General features: G+C 39.7%; 1 protein-coding gene, 1 long non-coding RNA gene and 1 pseudogene across 4 annotated transcripts in view; 1 reads left to right on the top strand and 2 right to left on the bottom strand.

The window, feature by feature from the left end:
* MAP3K20 (mitogen-activated protein kinase kinase kinase 20) overlaps window positions 1–18052 on the top strand; it is a 178622-nt gene that overhangs the window by 115198 nt on the left and 45372 nt on the right. For both annotated transcript variants that reach the window (XM_088021635.1, XM_088021634.1), the window contains exons 10-11: window positions 5674–5780; window positions 12934–13069. In XM_088021635.1, coding sequence (XP_087877761.1) covers window positions 5674–5780; window positions 12934–13069 — 243 coding nt within the window. The remainder of the gene's footprint in view (window positions 1–5673; window positions 5781–12933; window positions 13070–18052) is intronic.
* Window positions 369–17253, bottom strand: LOC114223735 (uncharacterized). Of its 2 annotated transcripts, XR_003612233.2 has the most exons (9): window positions 16840–17253; window positions 15572–15672; window positions 13366–13496; window positions 11625–11759; window positions 10005–10131; window positions 9201–9467; window positions 5413–5757; window positions 3976–4087; window positions 369–654 (listed from the first exon to the last, which is right to left on the bottom strand). It is a non-coding gene; the product is annotated as an uncharacterized LOC114223735 (long non-coding RNA). The 2 variants fall into 2 exon arrangements; XR_015767864.1 differs by having other exon boundaries at window positions 11625–13496.
* LOC114223726 (large ribosomal subunit protein eL38 pseudogene) lies at window positions 882–1093 on the bottom strand (annotated as a pseudogene).

Below are 18052 nucleotides of genomic sequence, written 5' to 3'. Positions count from 1 at the left end.
AAGAATTGCATTCCTTTGTTTTTAATCTTTAATAAGAACTGTTGCACCTTTGTGTTCTAAAAATGGCCAGCATACAGTGCTTATTCTGTGCCAGGCACTATTCCAAGCACTAAATTTATGTACATTAGCTCATTTATTCCTCAGAATAGCTCTATGACATAAGTTGTGTTATTCCACCCATTTTCCAGATGAAGAATCAAGGCATACAGAAGTTAAGTAATGCTCAAGGCCACGGCTAGTACATGGTGAGACTGGAGAATGAGCCCAAGCAGTCTGAACCAAAGACCAGGCCAGAGTAGCACTTCTGTTTTATTTTTCTTTTTTAGATTTTATTTATTTATTTGACAGAGACACAGCGAGAGAGGGAATACAAGCAGGGGGAGTGGGAGAGGGAGAAGCAGGCTTCCCGCAGAGCAGGGAGCCCAGTGAGGGGCTTGATCCTAGGACCCTGGGATCATGACCTGAGCCGAAGGCAGAGGCTTAACGACTCAGCCACCCAGGCGCCCCCAGAGTAGCACTTCTAGAGAAACTTGATATATACTCCTTGTCCGGATTCATGATGTTTTGAAGCCATCACTACAGAGTTGGAGACATTCCAAAATGTAGACTTTCCTGTGGTTAGCACATTTGAGCATGAAGGCCCATTGCCTTTCCCTGCAAAGATCATTTTAAAAGACACATTTATATGGAATTATTTATGAATAAAATGATAGGCGAATCTTGGATTTACTTCAAAATAAAATGAAAGGAAATAGATGGTGGTGTAGATTAAACAAGATTGGCCACGATAATTTTTGAAGCCAAGTGATAAGTATATGGAGGTTCATTTTTTTTTTCCCTAAGAATTTTTAAAACTTTCAGTTCAAATCAGTGGGCTGGGTTCACTTCAGCTCCTTCACTGCCAACCTGGGGGCAGGGACTGCTTCAGTTTCTCTGCCTTCTCCTTGTCCATGATGACCAAGGTGTAAAGGTATCTGCTGCCCTGAGCTTTAAACTTCACATTATCCTTATTTTTCTTGGTCTTGACGGATTTGGTGTCCTTTCGCCTGGCCGTGAGCACAAAGTCCTTGATTTCCTCGATTTTGCGAGGCATGGCTACGGTGGCGGGGGGGGCGGGGGGTGTGGGCAGGGGAGCGCGCCGCTGGTACCCAGTCGTGGGTTACGCCGGATTACCCCTCAGTGCCCCGTTTACCGCCTGAAACACTCACCTATATGGAGGTTAATTACACTGTTCTTTCTACATTTGTTTATGTTTGAAATTTTTCATAATAAAAAGTTAGAAAGTAAAAAAAGACCCTCACAGATTAAACACTGAAAGAGACAGACCCAAGAAAGGAACTATAATTTTATAGTTCAAATTTGTCCACTCTTTCATGGAACTAGATATATTGCAAACTGATTTTTTAAATAGAGATCTAAAAACAAAGACTTAGGAATGGAATTTCTTCCTTAATTTAAACCCAGTTCCAATCTGGCCCCGAGGAAGAATGCATGCGGGTAACACACAGCATCTTTCTCTAGTGGGGAGAATGCACGACAACCGGTGAGTTTGAGTACTCACCGCGCCGAATCACATGCGTGACGTAGCACGTGGTTCCGCCCCCCCCCCCGCACGTGAGAACAGCTCAATGCCAAGTACAGTAGTTTGTACAGTAGTGCGGCCGATAGAGCAGCTGGGCACGCGGATCTGTGAGGCCTGGCCCGGTGTGCTCCCTGCTGGCTGGGCTGGCCCGGCCTGTGCCTTGTCTCGGAGGAGTTTGTTGTGGGGGCTTCCCAGATTTGCACATTTCACCTTTGACCTGAAAACCAGCAGCCTTAATCTTTGCTTTCACTCCTGTTCATCAAACTACCTTCACCCTTTTTTTTTTAAAAAGGGGAGTCTTATATTTACTTAGTATTGTTTTTTATTAAAGAATTTAACATTTTTGGGCGCCTGGGTGGCTCAGTTGGTTGAGCGACTGCCTTCGGCTCAGGTCATGATCCTGGAGTCCCGGGATTGAGTCCCACATCGGACTCCCTGTTCAGCGGGGAGTCTGCTTCTCCCTCTGACCCTCTTCCCTCTCGTGCTGTCTCTCACTCTCTCTCTCTCAAATAAATAAAATCTTTTAAAATAAAAAAAAATTTAACATTTTTAAATTGTTAGTGTTTTTATTTAGTATTACTGTTTTTATTAGTGTTCCATGACAAAGTTGCATAGTTATGGCATGGTCTGCCCTGCCTCTGTTTAGGTCCTATTATTTTATTTATTTTTTAAAGATTTTATTTATTTATTTGAGAGAGACACAGCGAGAGCAGGAACACAAGCAGGGGGAGTGGGAGAGGGAGAAGCAGGCCTCCCACCGAGCAGGGAGCCGGATGCCGGGCTTGATCCCAGGACCCGGGGACCATGACCTGAGCCGAAGGCAGATGCTTAACGACTGAGCCACCCAGACACCCCTAGGTCCTATTATTTTATTCTTTTAAAGTTTTTTTTTTTTTAAGATTTTATTTGACAGGATAGATAGCATAAGCAGGCAGAGTGGCAGGCAGAGGGAGAGGGAGAAGCAGGCTCTCCGACAAGCAGGGAGCTGGGCGGGGCTTGATCCCAGGACCCCAGGATCATGACCCGAGCCGAAGGCAGCCACTTAACTCACTGATTCACCCAGGCGCCCCTAGGTCCTTTATTTTAGTGTGTGATTTGCAGAATATGGGGTTTTTAAGCATTAAGAGGAATGCCTGCCCTTTGTAGCTAATCCAGCAGAAAATACACTCAGCTGTTTGCAGGCTTGCTCTAGAACATTTGTATTTTTAAAATGCTATGGTACTACCTTCTCCATACTCTTTCTACCAGTTCTGTGTCCATTGTGACATATATAGTCATTTTGGCAGTATTTTTCTGCTACTTAAATAAAAATTTCACCTGAAATTATTTACAGTGAATTAGATTATTGCAACTAGATTCTCTATAATTGCAGTTATATTTCAGTATGCAAAGCAGGTTTTGAATTTCTTAATCGGAAACTTTGTACTTCATTAAAATTCTAAGAATATACATTTATGGTGCATTAATTAAATAATAGTGTAAACACCTAACACAGGAAGGACATTAGGCCTGGTGTTGATGCTATGAAGCTGGCATGTCTTTAACATGCAGCAAGTTTATCCTTCTTTAGGACAAGCGGCATCTTGTGTTCTAGCCAGGTGAAGTATAAAGAAAGTTTAAGATTGATCTTTACTTCCTAAATTGAAGGCATTTTATTCTGATACAATTAATACAGCCCCCCTGTATTTAAGTATACACCCCACACTGCCAGCGCTCTCTGTGGCTGATCTCCAGTCAGGCCTTACACACCTTCCTTCCCTGGGCATGCCGTCTTTTTTTCTTTCCTCCCTGAGGACTTTGCTGGCCCGCCTTCCCTGGCTGTTCTATTTACTCCAGCCCATACTGAGTCCTCCTTTTCCTAAACCACAGTCTGGGCTACTGCCTTACCCTGTGTGGTTGTATTTTTTAAATCTCTCTTCCTACACGGATTGCAGTCTCTTTGAGGGAACGAAGCTGCTTTTAGCACCTCACACACGCGTAGTAAGTAGAGGCCCCGTGTGTTGGCCAGAGTAGCCGGACCAAGGCACATTTTAGTTCTCTGGCTGTTAAGTATGGAGCAGTTCAGGCACTCATGGATGCCACTCCTGTGCGTACAGAGAGAGCTATCATTGGCTAAACACTTTTTTTCCCCCTAGCCCTTACGCTTTAAAGACATGGATGAAAATACTCAGCTCACCTGTAGAAAAATGTTCTTTTGCAGTGAGGAGGGGGAAGGGAATACAAGAAAGCTGGTGTTGGGTAAATGTCAGGTCATGCCAGTGGCTTACACCAGGTGCTCAAAGTGTTTTATCAAAGAGAAGAAGGAAGTAAAGGTGGGTATTGTTTCCAGTTCTAAAATGGCATTTCTAAATAGGAAAAAGAAGCCCTGAGTTTGATAGGAAGTAACATCTTACCCTCATGTGATAAAACACATTGAAGGGTTTCAGAGCCTTGCCCCTGATTCAGAAACTTGCTTCCTGTGTGATACTGGGCAATCCATACTTTTCTGAGATGGCTTTTTCTTACCTATAAAAAGAAGATAACAAATAATGTATATAGATGCTTAATAGATGGCCCTAGTTATAATTTTTTTAATGTGAACAAAACCTATATAATACTAAAAGGAACCTCCTGGACCAAATATTGTATTCTGCAACCTGCGTATTCACAAAATATCATTACCACAAAATTCGACATTGTTGTTGTTTTTAAAATGTTCACTTTGATAATTTCCATCTGAGAGTATATTCTACCTATAAAATTAAGGTTTTTCTAGGGATACTTGTCACCTAATTTCAAGAGTTTTACTTTATTTCAAGAATGATTAAATGTAGGGAAAATATTCTTTAAAAATTCATTAGCCTCTCCTGTTGCTTTTCCATGCCAAATGAAAATTCTATGTTTATTGTATAACTAATTCCTGTGCAAACAGCTCAAACATTTTTCCTTTCACACAGTGACACACAGTAGGAGGAATTAAATGGGAATAAAGTTAAAAGAAGACAAAATATTTTTCAAATTTCCTACTTGAGGCATTTACTTCTTTTCTTATTAGAAGGCTTTAATGTGGATCAGATACTTACGCCCTCTACGTAAAACACACACAGGCACACATTCCCTTAAGAGTGCAATAAAGGCAGAACTCGGAATAAATATCCCAGTTTTATATTTATATTCCTGAGAAATGGAAAAATCGTCTCTCTTAATGTAGGAAGTACTCAAGTCCTGAGAGCAAGCCACCTCAACATTGTTCCTTCTTGTTTTGTGCTCCTAAATTAAAATGCATGTTTTAATTGCTGCAACTGTAATTTGCTCAGAAATGGTATAATTATGAGGCATGATGAAGAGAGAATGTGCATCATCCTTTTATTATCTTTCTTCCATTTTTGTTTTAACCTTTTGTCTCAGCCTTGGCTAGAGTCTAAAGAAACAGACAAGTACAGTTACCACTAGCTGAAGAAATGCACCTAACCGCTGCTTTTTCAATTTCTAGTAAACAGCACCTTCGAGTTTCCCAGCTCCAAACGGGTTATGATGTGGAATAAACATTGAGAACAATGAAAGTTAAGATGGCTTGAAAATTGGGGAATTTTTCTCTGAGCAAGTGGTTGAGGAAATTGTATTAGTTCTCATGGATTAACTAGGGTTTTCCCCAACATTTTATTATAAGAATTTGAAGCCTACAGAAAAGGTGAAAGAATCTTAACAGTGAACACCGGTACACCTACTACCCAGATTCTACGGTTAACTTTTCCTAAACTTGCCTATATCCCATAGGTTTTTAAAGGACTTGCCTTTTCCCTTTTAGGAGTCCTTAATCAGACCCGAGAGAGAATTCGTACTTTCCTTACCTGGAGAAAAACTGTAATTATTCCAACCTTAGGCCACATGATAGAAAAATGACATCTGACTCTGTTCTTACAAATAATGTATTGAAAATAAGGAATATGGTCCCCTTCAACCTGAGCAGTCTGACAGTCGTAAAATAACTCAGGACGTTGCATGCCATTTTATTTTGTTGTGGTGCGTCGAGCTTATTGCTGTGCTTGTGGATTTTCTCTTCAAGACTTGCTTTCCTAAGTCCCAACAAGTGATTATTTTCTCTTCCTCAGAAACGGCCATCTTTTAAGCAAATCATTTCAATTCTGGAGTCCATGTCAAACGACACTAACCTTCCCGACCAGTGTAACTCATTCCTGCACAACAAGGCAGAGTGGAGGTAAGTAAGCTTTGTACCAAGTCATGGCCTCTCGCTTTGAAAGACCGTGACCAGCTTCACTGAAGAAGAGAACCATTGAACTTGAGGACAGTCCTAACTTCTAAGCATAACTTAGCATTTTGTTTGTTGTTTATGTTAAGTTTTTTTGGACATCTAATAAGTCCTCCCTTTCATATGTAAACAAAAAAGCAATCCTCTAAGCTTGTTGCCTTATCATATATCTAAGTATTTGGAAAGAATCTTCTGAGACAAAAGATGGTTACCAGACATTTCTCTGTACTACACGCTCTGTGTTAGGAAGCCTTGGCATCTGTCCAGTGAGAGAGAAAAATACTGTTTGCCTCGGGATTTGCAGAGTACTGTATCTGTTGATGGAAGGGGTAGGGAGACTATAAAAACACTTTTAAAAAGAAAACTTTTGATGTTATAAATCCTATTAAATTTTGTCAAGTGTAAAACAAACTTAGTAATGAGAGAATTGTATTGTGTGAGTGGAAGAAGCAAGCCTGGAATGAGACAGTTGAGCCGGGTCACGTGCTGCAGCAATATAAATAGCATGTTTGGGAGCTGACATTATTCCTCCCTGACTCAGCAGAGATTTAAGTAACTTATCTCCGCTTCTGAGAGGCGCGGTGGTAACGCGACGCCTTACGCCACCTGCTGATGCCCAGGGAATACTGCAGGCACTCTGAAAACGATGGCATTGTTTACTCCTGTGATCAGACGTTTCCTTGGGCTTTCTGTTTGATTGTGTTTTACAATAACCTTATTTATTTTTATTCTTTTGAACTCTGTCCAGGGCCAGTGAGTTAAATGGATTTTTATTTAGGGAAACAAAAGTCATACTGTCTGCTTGAGTGTAGGTATTACGGGTTTTGTTCTGGACTTAAATAATTAACGAAACATGTAATAATGTTCTTTCCTACAAGATCAGTGCAAATCTAATCAGATGACCCTGCTTTTAAATCCACGTAGGGGATTACTCTAGTACAAAGGCCAACGCTTCACGAGACTCATGAGAGCCTTTGTGCTTTGACCTCAGCAGTCTGACCTGAGGAGCATAGTTCTGCCTCATAATTTCTGGCTTCTGGTCCCTCAACAGATGCGTATTTCTTCCACGTTCAGAGTCCTTGCAAATGCAGTTTCTTCTGTATAAAATTCATCCCTTTCAGTGGCGTACCACCCCTGACACCTACATCCAGCTTGGCTCCTGTTCATCATTCAGATAGCAACTAAAATAACATGTCTTTAGGGAAATGTTTCTGACCCTAGATAGATGAGGTTCTACTTTATGTGCCCTAAGAGCATCTCCTTCCTTCATAGCCACGACTGCTGTTGGAATGAATAAGCAATTCTCTGGTTTGTTGTTTCATCTGTGTCTCGCTGGTTGAAATGTAAATGGGTCAGATGATTTCTTTTGTTCATTACTATACCTGCAGCATCTAGAATGTGCCTTGAACATAGCAGTGGCTCAATAAATACTAGAGGAAGGAAACACCACGGTGGTAGTAATATTAAAAGACATTATGGTATTACACAAGGGAATATAAACATGTAAGCTAATTTGTTGACTATTACAAGTGTGCTTCTGACATTCATTCATTCAGATAGTCCCTGAATCTCTGCTGGGGCAAGGTGCTCTTGTACTGTGCTGTGGTGATGAGCAGAACAGCTCCAATGCACATGGACTGGAGTGTCTAATGTTAAACTACTAAATATAAATATACAAGTAACTTTTTATGACTATTTTGATAAGTATGATGACAGAGAAGTACTGGACATGTGAGACTATACAACCATGAAATCTAATCTAGTCTGACAAGGTAATAAAAGGATTTCCTGAGGAGATGCTGTTTGATCTGTTCTCCAAAAGATCAGTGGGATTTTAACATTACTATTGATACCCTTGAGATACAGTATCTCAGATACTATATATCAGAATAGAGGGAGGGAGTTGGTAAGTTTTCGATATAAAAATGTAAAAGCTCCATACGGCCAAAAGCAATACCCATCATGAACTTCCAAGACAAAGGCCATACGGTGATCCAGCCATTCTCCCCCCCATATAATAGCTCAGCAGGTCTAAGTTTTTGGTCTCAGGACTCCATTATACTCTAAAAAATTATTGAGGACTACAAAGAAAGAGATTTTGTTTCAGTGAGTTACATCTGTCAATATTTACCACACTCAAAATGAGAATGGAGAAAAAAATGTAAATATGTAGTTATTGATTCATTTAAGAAACAATAAATCCTGCCTCTACATTCAGCCTGTGGCTTTGCCACCTATCATGAAGCCTCTGGAAAAGTCCGTACACTCGTGAGAGAATGAGAGTAGAAAAGGCAAATCATGTCTTAATGTTATTCTGAAAACCAGTTTAACCTCTTGAATCGTTTGAAAACCTCTCATGGGTCCCCAGATCACACTTTGAAAACCACTGTAGTAGACAGAGTTACTGTCTTTAAAATATTTTAATTATAATCTCATTCTAAAGGACATGAAAGGCATTTCACAAAAGGAGAAATCAAATGGCCAATAAATATATGAAAAATAGTTAACCTCACTTACCAATCAGGTAACTATAAGGGAACATAATTCATTTACCAGATTGGCAAAGTTTTACATTATGAAAATATCCAGCATTATAAACTTTCTAGTATGTTGCTGCTGAAAATACTGCCTTTCAAACCCCTCCACCACTACCATTTTATCTCTAAGAAAATAAATGGAAAGGTTGTGCAAGAATGTATGGACACCTGCTTGTAAGCACAGTGTCATTTAGAATTGCAAACCAGAATGGCATAAAGTGCAATAAAGAGATTTTTGGGTTTTTGTGGTTTTTATGGTTTTAAAAACTGATGATATCTCCATATACGGAATAGATGGAGCCATGCATGATATAACAGATCTGACAGATGATTTAAAAATAGAGGTGCTAGGGTCCAGTATGACTGGAATGATTCTGGTTTTTTGTAAAATAGACATTTATGTGTATATGCTGTATGCACATAGTGAAAAGTATCAAAAGGCCAGTGTTACCATTGGATAATGAAATTATGAGAGAGTGATTTCTCTTTGGATATCTTTATGTCCTGCAAACCTAGATAGTTGAATAGTACATTTTTTTAAATGCTTCACGATGAAAAGATGAGGAAAATAACATTGGTAATACATTAATGTGTTTTAGTAAAAAGCAAGCAGTTGCCTAGCTGGCTTCTTCCTTGGCTGTCCTTCAGGAGCTAATTAATCCTGAGGGCTGGTGAGAGAAAGGTTACCTATCTTTACCTGAACCACTAAAGCAGTCTGAGAAGTCGTAGAGCTGTTTTAACTGAACTTGGCAGCTGGTTAAAAACATAGGGGGTAGTAATGATAATGTTAATTAGAGTCAGTACACACAGCTCTCATTCATTATATTCTTACCAGACGCTTGTACTTCATCTGGATCATCTTGTTTTAATCCACATGGCCATTCTAACTTTTATCACAGATGTAAAATCTCAGGCCTGGACAGGTTGGGTCACCTGTCCCAGATCACACCGTGTAAGACAGAGCCAGTGCTAGAACCCACGCGGTCTGGTCCCACAGGCCTGCCGGGGCACACAGTCTATGTGGTGCTGTTTCCTGGACCCCCATGGCCAGTGCCGAATCTTCCACTCATTAGCACGCAGAGTTCACTTGACTTGATTCCTTTGCGCAAAGAGAAATACTACAGAGCATGATTATTTTAGGTTATGATTAAGACAAAACAACTATCCCCGTCTATGCCACATACCAGAAAGAATTAAATGCTTTGTCAGATCATCTGGATATTTCTAAGAATACACATTCAGACTGTTCCCTTTTGTCTGGTGTCTGAAACCACGTGACTAGGGTCAAAAGCATGTGTAGGAAATCTGGTATTTCTGGCAAATGCTTGTTTTCTGGTAGAGCTTCCTTACACATAGACCCAGTGAAACATCCTGTTTGAGAGAATTAAATGATGAATCTTAAAATTGTTTTTAAAACTAGGTTATTAAAAACCACATAAACTATGTTTTTTTCCTTTGACCTATTAGATGATAGGAAAGAAATCTGTCAGGCATTTCCTTGTTCATCATATCTTTAGCTTGTCTCTCCTTTTATTGATTTATTAGCAATAATAGCAGTGAGTATTAAGAACAGGAAATGTGTCACCCTGTTGGTCATGTTTGCAATTTTCATTGCCCCATGTGACTGTCTCCAGACCTGTGGTAATCCGCACTGAGCAAGCTTTGTGGTGCTGGGATGGCGTGTTCGGACCTGGGCCTCTTGGCAGAATACTTTGCTGGTTGTATTCCTCCTTGGTGATCAGAATACTCTCGCTGTGGCATGCCTTATTAAAAACAAAAAACAGATCAAAAAATGTAATCTTTGCAATTTGGATATTAGCACCAATCATTTAATATATAATATTACTACACATATTACCTATTTATCATGTATAATATGGCTGTTTTTACAAATTGGCCTTAAAAAGAAAATTCCAGTTCACTCTGTTTTTGGCATATGGAGAATTGATACTAGGGGAAGTCAACCTTAGTTGGATTTGGGTTAAGGAAAAAAAACTGTAATTTTCATCAACTAAAACACTTTTTTAAAACACTCATATTTATCGAACAGGAAGGTAATATAGGTACATCAACAGATGCTTCTGATGCAAAACAATGCATGGGCAACACAGGGAACAGCGAAGGGGGCAGCTGTCTGCGTTGCATCCAGCACTCCCTGCAGACCCGGGGCACTGGGGGAGCAGAGCTGGAAGTGCTGAGCCTGAGGAGATGGATTGAGGAAGCACATTTTACTCAGTGTTTGGTTTTCTGTGTCCCATCTTTCAGCTTACTTAACTGTTGATCTGTTTTCCAGAAGGGCTCAAAATCACAGTCGGCTCCCAGAGCTGAAACTTGGCTTAAATTATGAGGGAACTTGAATGTGCTGGCCGTGTACCCTGACCAAACAGAGTCTGGGCATGCTCCGTCTCTCTGGCAGGGGTGCAGGTGGCGGGGCAGAAGCACCGAGCACACCGCAGCCCCAGGCCCCGGCCGTCTGCCACAGAGCGTGCCGGGCTCTGCTGCCTCCTTCCATCACCCGCTGACCCCCTTCGTTTCCCAGGGTGGCTGGTCCTTCCTTCCTTCATTACAAAAGTTTCACCTAAGGTTTTCCAGTGATTTTTACCCCCTCAGTCCTCCATTTGGAAAGTAAACACAAACTCATCTCTGAATGGGCACAATACTCTTGTCAGAAATACCCAGAAATACACGATCTGGATTTTATGACAGTCATGATTCTGAAAGATTGCTGACTTAGTGCCTTTCTTTAGGGTATGTAGTGTGACTCTATCGTTCTATTATTTTCAAATGGCACCAGGAAAAGGGCTGGAGCGCTGACAGCAGATGCTTTTACACTCACTTGCTACCTCCCTGGCTCCGAGGTGTACCTTTCAGACAGCCAGGGAAGCAAAGTGCCCGGCCGAGATCCAGACCCCCCTCAGTAGCTGCTCCCTGTCTTGGATGTTGCCATTTAATGCCCACAGCATTTTTGTTTTCATTTAGTTCTCATCCACAAGGGCACTGGAATAAGATGGCCGTGTATTCTAATTTTCCCTGGAGCTAAAAAGGCAGATTTGGGTTACATACACCCATTAACTTAGGTCTGGGCCAGTACCTTCCATAGTCAGGGTCCCAGCCAGCCTCATGCCATGGGTACAGCAGGTCTGGCTCAGTGGCACCCGGAAGCAGCACGCAGTTAACCTCCAGCCATCAGCTGCTTCCAGGCCTTTAAGAAACCCAAGGGAAGCCACTTCCAGCTCTGAGTGTAACTGAGACTTACTGTGACAGCCTTGAAGGAAGAAGACAGCTTGTGTTGAGCGAAGTCAACAATTCACTTTCTACAAAGGACAGGCTCCTAGAACTGGACAATTTCCAAGGGGTGAGCTTGGTTGGCCTATTGAGACTAAGGAGGGAACTTCCAAAAAAAAAAAATGATTAGACTTCAAAAAGAATCTTAGAGTTCATCTGGCCCACACTTGCCTGATTATAAAAGTCACCTGGGTCTTTTATTAAATAATGGAAATTCCTAAGGCCCACCCCAGCCCTACTGAATCATGAGCCCTAAAGAAGGGTCCTGGGAATCCGTGTTTTATTGTATATTTGTTAACAAGCTGCCCAAGTAGTTATTAGGATCAAGCAAGGGGGGGACCCTGATGTAAGATAATCATCACCCCCTAGAGCTGAGGAAACTGGGTCAGTTAATCAGTTGACTGAGGCACCCAGCTAGGGAATAAGCGAACATGAGTTTACTGGCGATGTGGCGTGGATCACCTAACCTGAATATCATTTTCCCCATCTGTATGGGATTAGTATCTGTTTCTGGGGGCTGTTACAAGAGTAAGATGAGATACTGTGTAACAGTGCTTTCTAAACTGTAAAGGGCTACTTGAATGTCAGCATTCACTAAATAGCTAAGCCAGGATGCAGCTCCATAGCTCAGGCTCTACCCCAGTGGGTCTTCAATGCTTCATTAAAGAAGTGATTTTAAAGAAGTATTTTGAACTTCTTTTCCTAAACTAGAAACTACCTGTTGATTTTGCAGGATATGACAGATTTTCTTCTTTGATAGTTTACTGTTTGGTTTAGAAGCACAAGTTTTCCCAACCTCACAGAGAAAAAGGATCAGATTTACGGTTACCAGAGGTAGGGGGGGAGGGCATATAGGAGGAAGGTGGTCAAAAGGCATAAACTTCTAGGTACAAGATACACAAGTCCAAGAAATGTAACGTATAGCATGGTGACTATAGTCTAACGTATTATATATGTGAAAGTTGTTTAGAGAGTCAATCTTAGAATTCTCATCACAAGAAAATTTTTTTTTCTTTTTTTGCTTTCTCTGTATGAGATGATAGATGCTAACGAAATTTATAGTGGTCATCATTTCACAGTGTGCGTAACTGAAATTAGTACGCTGTACACCTTAAACTTCCGCAGTGATGTAGGTCCATCATATCTCAATAAAACTGGTGAAAAATAAAAGCGCAAATGTTAGCCTTTTACACTGCTTAAGCATTCCGATGAACCACTAAGCATTTACTAACTCTTGAGCAACGCTGAGACTTATAAAATCACCAGTCATCCCTGTGCAGGTGCGAAATCGAGGCAACTCTTGAGAGGCTGAAGAAACTCGAACGGGACCTCAGCTGTAAAGAGCAGGAACTCAAAGAAAGGGAAAGACGTCTGAAGATGTGGGAGCAAAAGCTGACGGAGCAGTCCAACACCCCGGTGAGTGCTCCCACCAGGGTGGCTCAGCCCCCCACTTAGAAGATGTAGCGGAGCGGGGCAGCATGGCAGCCCTCCCCTCCCCCTACATTGCCACCACCTCACTTGCTGCCTTCTGCCTGCATGGGAAAGGGGCTGCGTTGACACTCAAGTAACACGCAGATCTAATTTCAATTAACAAAATGCCAGAAATTTAAAAGAAAAGCTTAGCCTATTTCTGGCTCTTTCTCTAAGAACTGTTATTATCAGTGTGTTTGTATATTAGAATTACAAAAATAAAATGCAGTGTATTTTCATACCATCTGTTAGATCCCCAGAACATGTGCCTAAAGGCTGATTAACTCCATGGAGCCCATCAGTAATTAATAAGCGTAACGCCGCGGCAGCTAGCTAGAGTCTTGATGTAACAGAACTTAACCAAGTTTTCCTCCTAAAAGAAAGCAAACTTAGTGACATATAAATGACAAGCATTAATATTCCTCACTCGATTTGGTGTTATAATCATTGCAGCAAGAGATTGGAAAAAGACTTCCCTTGGGACAAGCCTCCAGTATTTACTACACTTAGGAAATACCTTGGTTTTCTTCCAAGTCTTCTGTTTAGAGGAAAATAAAAATTCTTTTTAAGGATTTCACTAGTTACATATTTAGCTTGCGCCTATATCTTGCCATGATATACTAAAGTCTAATCAAATTTTAGGATTCTTCCCTATTTTGAATGATTTATCATTTCAGGAATTCAGTTTATCATTGGCTTTTCCAGGGTTCTTAATGGGTAATGTTTGTCCACTTTAAAATCACAAGTAATGGTAAAATTAGAGGTAATCTTGTTATGTATCTTAAATTCATTTTTGATAGTTGCTGTGGCAGTTATATCCAAAAAATACTTAAATGCCCTTCACTTTACTGTAATCTTCAAAAAGCTTTCCTATTTTTAAAAGCCTTAATCTTCATCAAGCAGCCAGTGCCCAGTTGCAAAGTATTTTTCCAGTGTCTAAAGAATAAAAGAGTTTGCCTCCTTTTCCAATTCATGTGGAGAAGCAACCTGATATCCAGAAAAGGGAAATATAGTGAAGTTAAATGTTTATTATCAGATTTAACTTTTTCCGAAATGACTTTGGCTGTGCAGGGATTTCCAAAGTAAGAACTGAATTGCTATACGTAAGACTTCCGTGGGACATTAAAAGGTGCCACATTTTATAAGTTCAGTGAATTTAACTTGCCTCTCAAGAAGGAAGTGGAGGGAAGTCTCCTGTTCTGGTTAAATTGGTACCAACCAGCAGACTCAGAAGCATTACCCTAAGGGTCTGCAAGGAGCACTGCTTCTGCCAGAGCTGAGGAGAGGCAGAAATATGGCTGTCTTCTGAAGGCTGAGAGGTGTTTTTTGTTTTGGTTTTTTTAAGTACATTGAAATCTTAAGCTATAAAGCACTGCATGGCTTGACTCCTTCTAAATGTAGCACTGTAAGAAAAAACTTTAAACTACCTGTTACAGTATGCCTTAGAATCTTTCTTTGGTTTATTGGCATTAGTTTTGCTAAGAAATCATGGGCTGCCTTGCACACATTATTGCTATTAGTAACATTGTTGTGTAATAAATAATGAAACCGTAGGAGTGCTCAGTAGGTTATATGCTTGTGTTTTAACTCCAGAAAACTTTCTGTAAAGGACCTGCTCTGAAGGCTACCATCTAACAATGGACAGCATGAAGCATGGTCTCAGAGATTTTCTTTTCTTTTTCTTTTTTTTTTTTTTTTTTTTACCTATGAGGGCTAAGTTTTCTTTCTTACAGTACTTGCTTTTAATGTCTCTTCTGCTTAGAGCTGGTATTTCTGAAGGAAAGAAAGTTTGTGCTCACGTATTTTCTAAGTAGGTATTTTCTTTTATCCTTACATCAGTTTCTAGTTGACTTTAAATGAGGTTTCTGAGAGAAAGATAAAATAAACCTTTGTAAAAGGAAGTAGCTGGAGGCTTAGGCTTTCCATTTGTGTGTAGCCTCATCTTAATTATAAAAGTTTAACATTTATGTAACTTCATAAAAGATGGAATTATTGGATTTATTTCTAGGAAGGATACTATTATCTTTCCTGAAATTAAAACATTAGTTGAAGGTATCTGGGAAGATGAATTCTCCATACATAAATATGGTCAATGTTTATTTTTCTATTATTGTTGTAGCTTTATGTAAAAATTTTCTTTTCAAAATAAAAACTTATTTGAGAGACATCTGTTGAGAACTTAACATAATGTGAGGAAGAACCCATGAAATAATGAAATAAATCAGCAACAAAGCGCTCCCTAAGAGAATCTAACATTTGAAAACAAATCTGAAAAGCTGGGAAGTTTGACTGCAAGGGAAGTAATATCCTGTTTCCAATGTTAAAGGAGCTAAAGCAATTTTTTTTCTTCCATATAACTGGTACTTTTTAGCTGAAGCTTCTGAAGTTGTTATTGAGCTAACAACTCTGGAGATCTTTTCCTAATAGAGTAAGATAGTTTTTAAAAACCTTGTGACTCCGGGGGTGCCTTGTTGGCTCAGTTGGAGGAACATGCGACGCTTGATCTCTTGGCGTCATGAGTTCAAGCCCCACATAGGTTGTAGAGATTACTTGAAAAAAAACAAAAAACAAAACAGACAAACAAAAAACTTAAAACAAACCCCAAAACTCCAATTTAAAAATTAGGAAATCGGCCTTAAAATGTATCTTTACACCCAGGATGTAAAGGTCATTCCATATGTTACTTGTTTATCATAAATTTACCAATATTTAAGCAATACCAAAAATATAAGCCTGTTTGCTTATTCCTCAAAAGAAGAAGCAGGAACACTTTTTAGATCCTGACAATTCTACCTCTGAAATGAATATGATCAGTACTTATGGGAATAGGTTAGCTGTTCAAAATAATTACATAAGGTAGAAAATAGATGTCAGTATCCACGGTGAGAGGGGGAATTCCTAGTAAACAAATTTTGCTAAAAGAAGGACACTTAGAGAATAGAGCACAAGGTAACAGTCTAAATTAATACTAATTTCCTCTCCTCCCAGTTGTCATCTGTATTTACATACTTGTTTATAACTTAAGTATTAGAGACAGATCTAGAGTTTGTTTACATGTGAATTATGTCATAAGTTAAATAACTAATATTATATCTGGCTGTAATAAATAATAAATGGAAACCAGTGAATTCTAGACTCATTTTTAGTTTAGCGTCAAATAGTAACCTAGAGGAAAAGGAGATTAATGGCCCAGATTTCCATAGAAGGGTATTTACTGCTGAACTGTTTTCACGCTTCCTCTAAGCTCTATTCTTTGGTACAACATTTCTTGATTTTTTACTTGAGATTTAATCTCGACTTAATTTCTTTTTTAATTTAATAGTTAGCTAAATGTTTCTGTGAAAGTGAAATTGGGAAAAATTAAGTGCAATCCTCAAAACTATTTTAAGTGAAATGAGGGCTTAAAACTTGCAACTTCTTCCCATTTGAAATTTGGCCCGCCATGATGCTTTGCAAACTTTTGGTTGTGATTTACTCTGTCATTTATAAATTATGGCAAATATGCTGGAGCCAAACCTGCCATTAAATAAATTCTCACATAATTCCCTACATTCATTTGTTTCACTAATCATTTACCTTCGGTGCAGCACCTACTAATTTTGTGGTATCAGTTTCCTTATTTAAATTGGTCCTAATTTCTCTTTTTACTTCTGTCCTTTCTTTCCTCATGATAGCTTCTCTTGCCTCTTGCTGCAAGAATGTCTGAGGAGTCTTACTTTGAATCTAAGACAGAGGAGTCAAACAGTGCAGAGATGTCATGTCAGATCACAGCAGCAAGTAACGGGGAGGGCCATGGCATGAACCAGAGTCTGCAGGCCATGATGCTGATGGGCTTTGGGGATATCTTCTCAATGAACAAAGCAGGAGCTGTGCTGCATTCTGGGATGCAGATAAACATGCAAGCCAAGCAGAATTCTTCCAAAACCACATCTAAGAGAAAGGGGAAGAAGGTCAACATGGCCCTGGGGTTCAGTGATTTTGACTTGTCAGAAGGTGACGATGATGATGATGATGACGGTGCTGAGGAGGATAATGACATGGATAATAATAGTGAATGAAACCAGAAAGCAAAGTAATAAAATTGAAAATGTTTGGAAAAATGAAAGAAACTTGCTCTCTCAGTCTGTACAAAAACCAGTAAGGAAGTAGAAAACTAAGCACTGAGTTTGTAGGCCAATCACATTTCTATGACAGTCATTTCTTGAATGATTTTACTTTTTTTTTCTGCTTACAGAAAAATGGGGGGCGGGGGGAATTAAGCCAGAAAGGTATATTTAATGAGTCAGCAGATGTGGTGCCTGATTATAGAAATTTGTGATTCTATTACAATATAGTAGTTTTAACTAATTACATTCTGGCTTTTTTTTTTTTTTAAACAAATACTTTAACGTTTGTATTTGATTTGATTTCATTTATTTAATTGCTCAAGAAGACTTACATTTTGAAAAAGCACTCTTACCTCCTCTAATTCTTCTTTGACACTGATTTTCCTGTAACACACTACATTTTTTTTCTTATGGTAATACACTGCTCTGTCAGAAATAATTGACAGTGACTACAAAATCTAACAATAAAAAAATTGAGATGAAAGAAGGCTATAACAAATACTTCTTCCGAAATACCGAAATGCCAAGAATTTTCGATCCTTAATGGCACAACTACTCACAATAAAACCTGAGAGATGTTCTCAATAGTACATTGAGAGAAGAAATGCTCTAATTTGAAACCAACAGCAGATGTTGTAGGCTTTCATACCAGTGCTAGTCCTGGAAGCTTCCGAACAACACACTGTCATCTAAGGCTTAGTTTATAAAAGGAGAAAGAGATGGTCTTAAAGGGCTACGTGCAGGCTGATACCAAGTGCTGACACAGACCCGCTGTGCACCCCCAGTGTGGCGTGCACATGTTTGTTTTCCAGAGGGGCAGGAG

Source organism: Eumetopias jubatus, unplaced genomic scaffold, assembly GCF_037043125.1.
Source record: "Eumetopias jubatus isolate StellerSeaLion01/CBP00866 unplaced genomic scaffold, mEumJub1_p1.0 scaffold_3, whole genome shotgun sequence".
In the NCBI taxonomy this organism is placed as follows: domain Eukaryota; kingdom Metazoa; phylum Chordata; class Mammalia; order Carnivora; family Otariidae; genus Eumetopias; species Eumetopias jubatus.
Note: the sequence above shows the minus strand (reverse complement) of the source record. Positions and strands in the feature narration are given on the sequence as shown.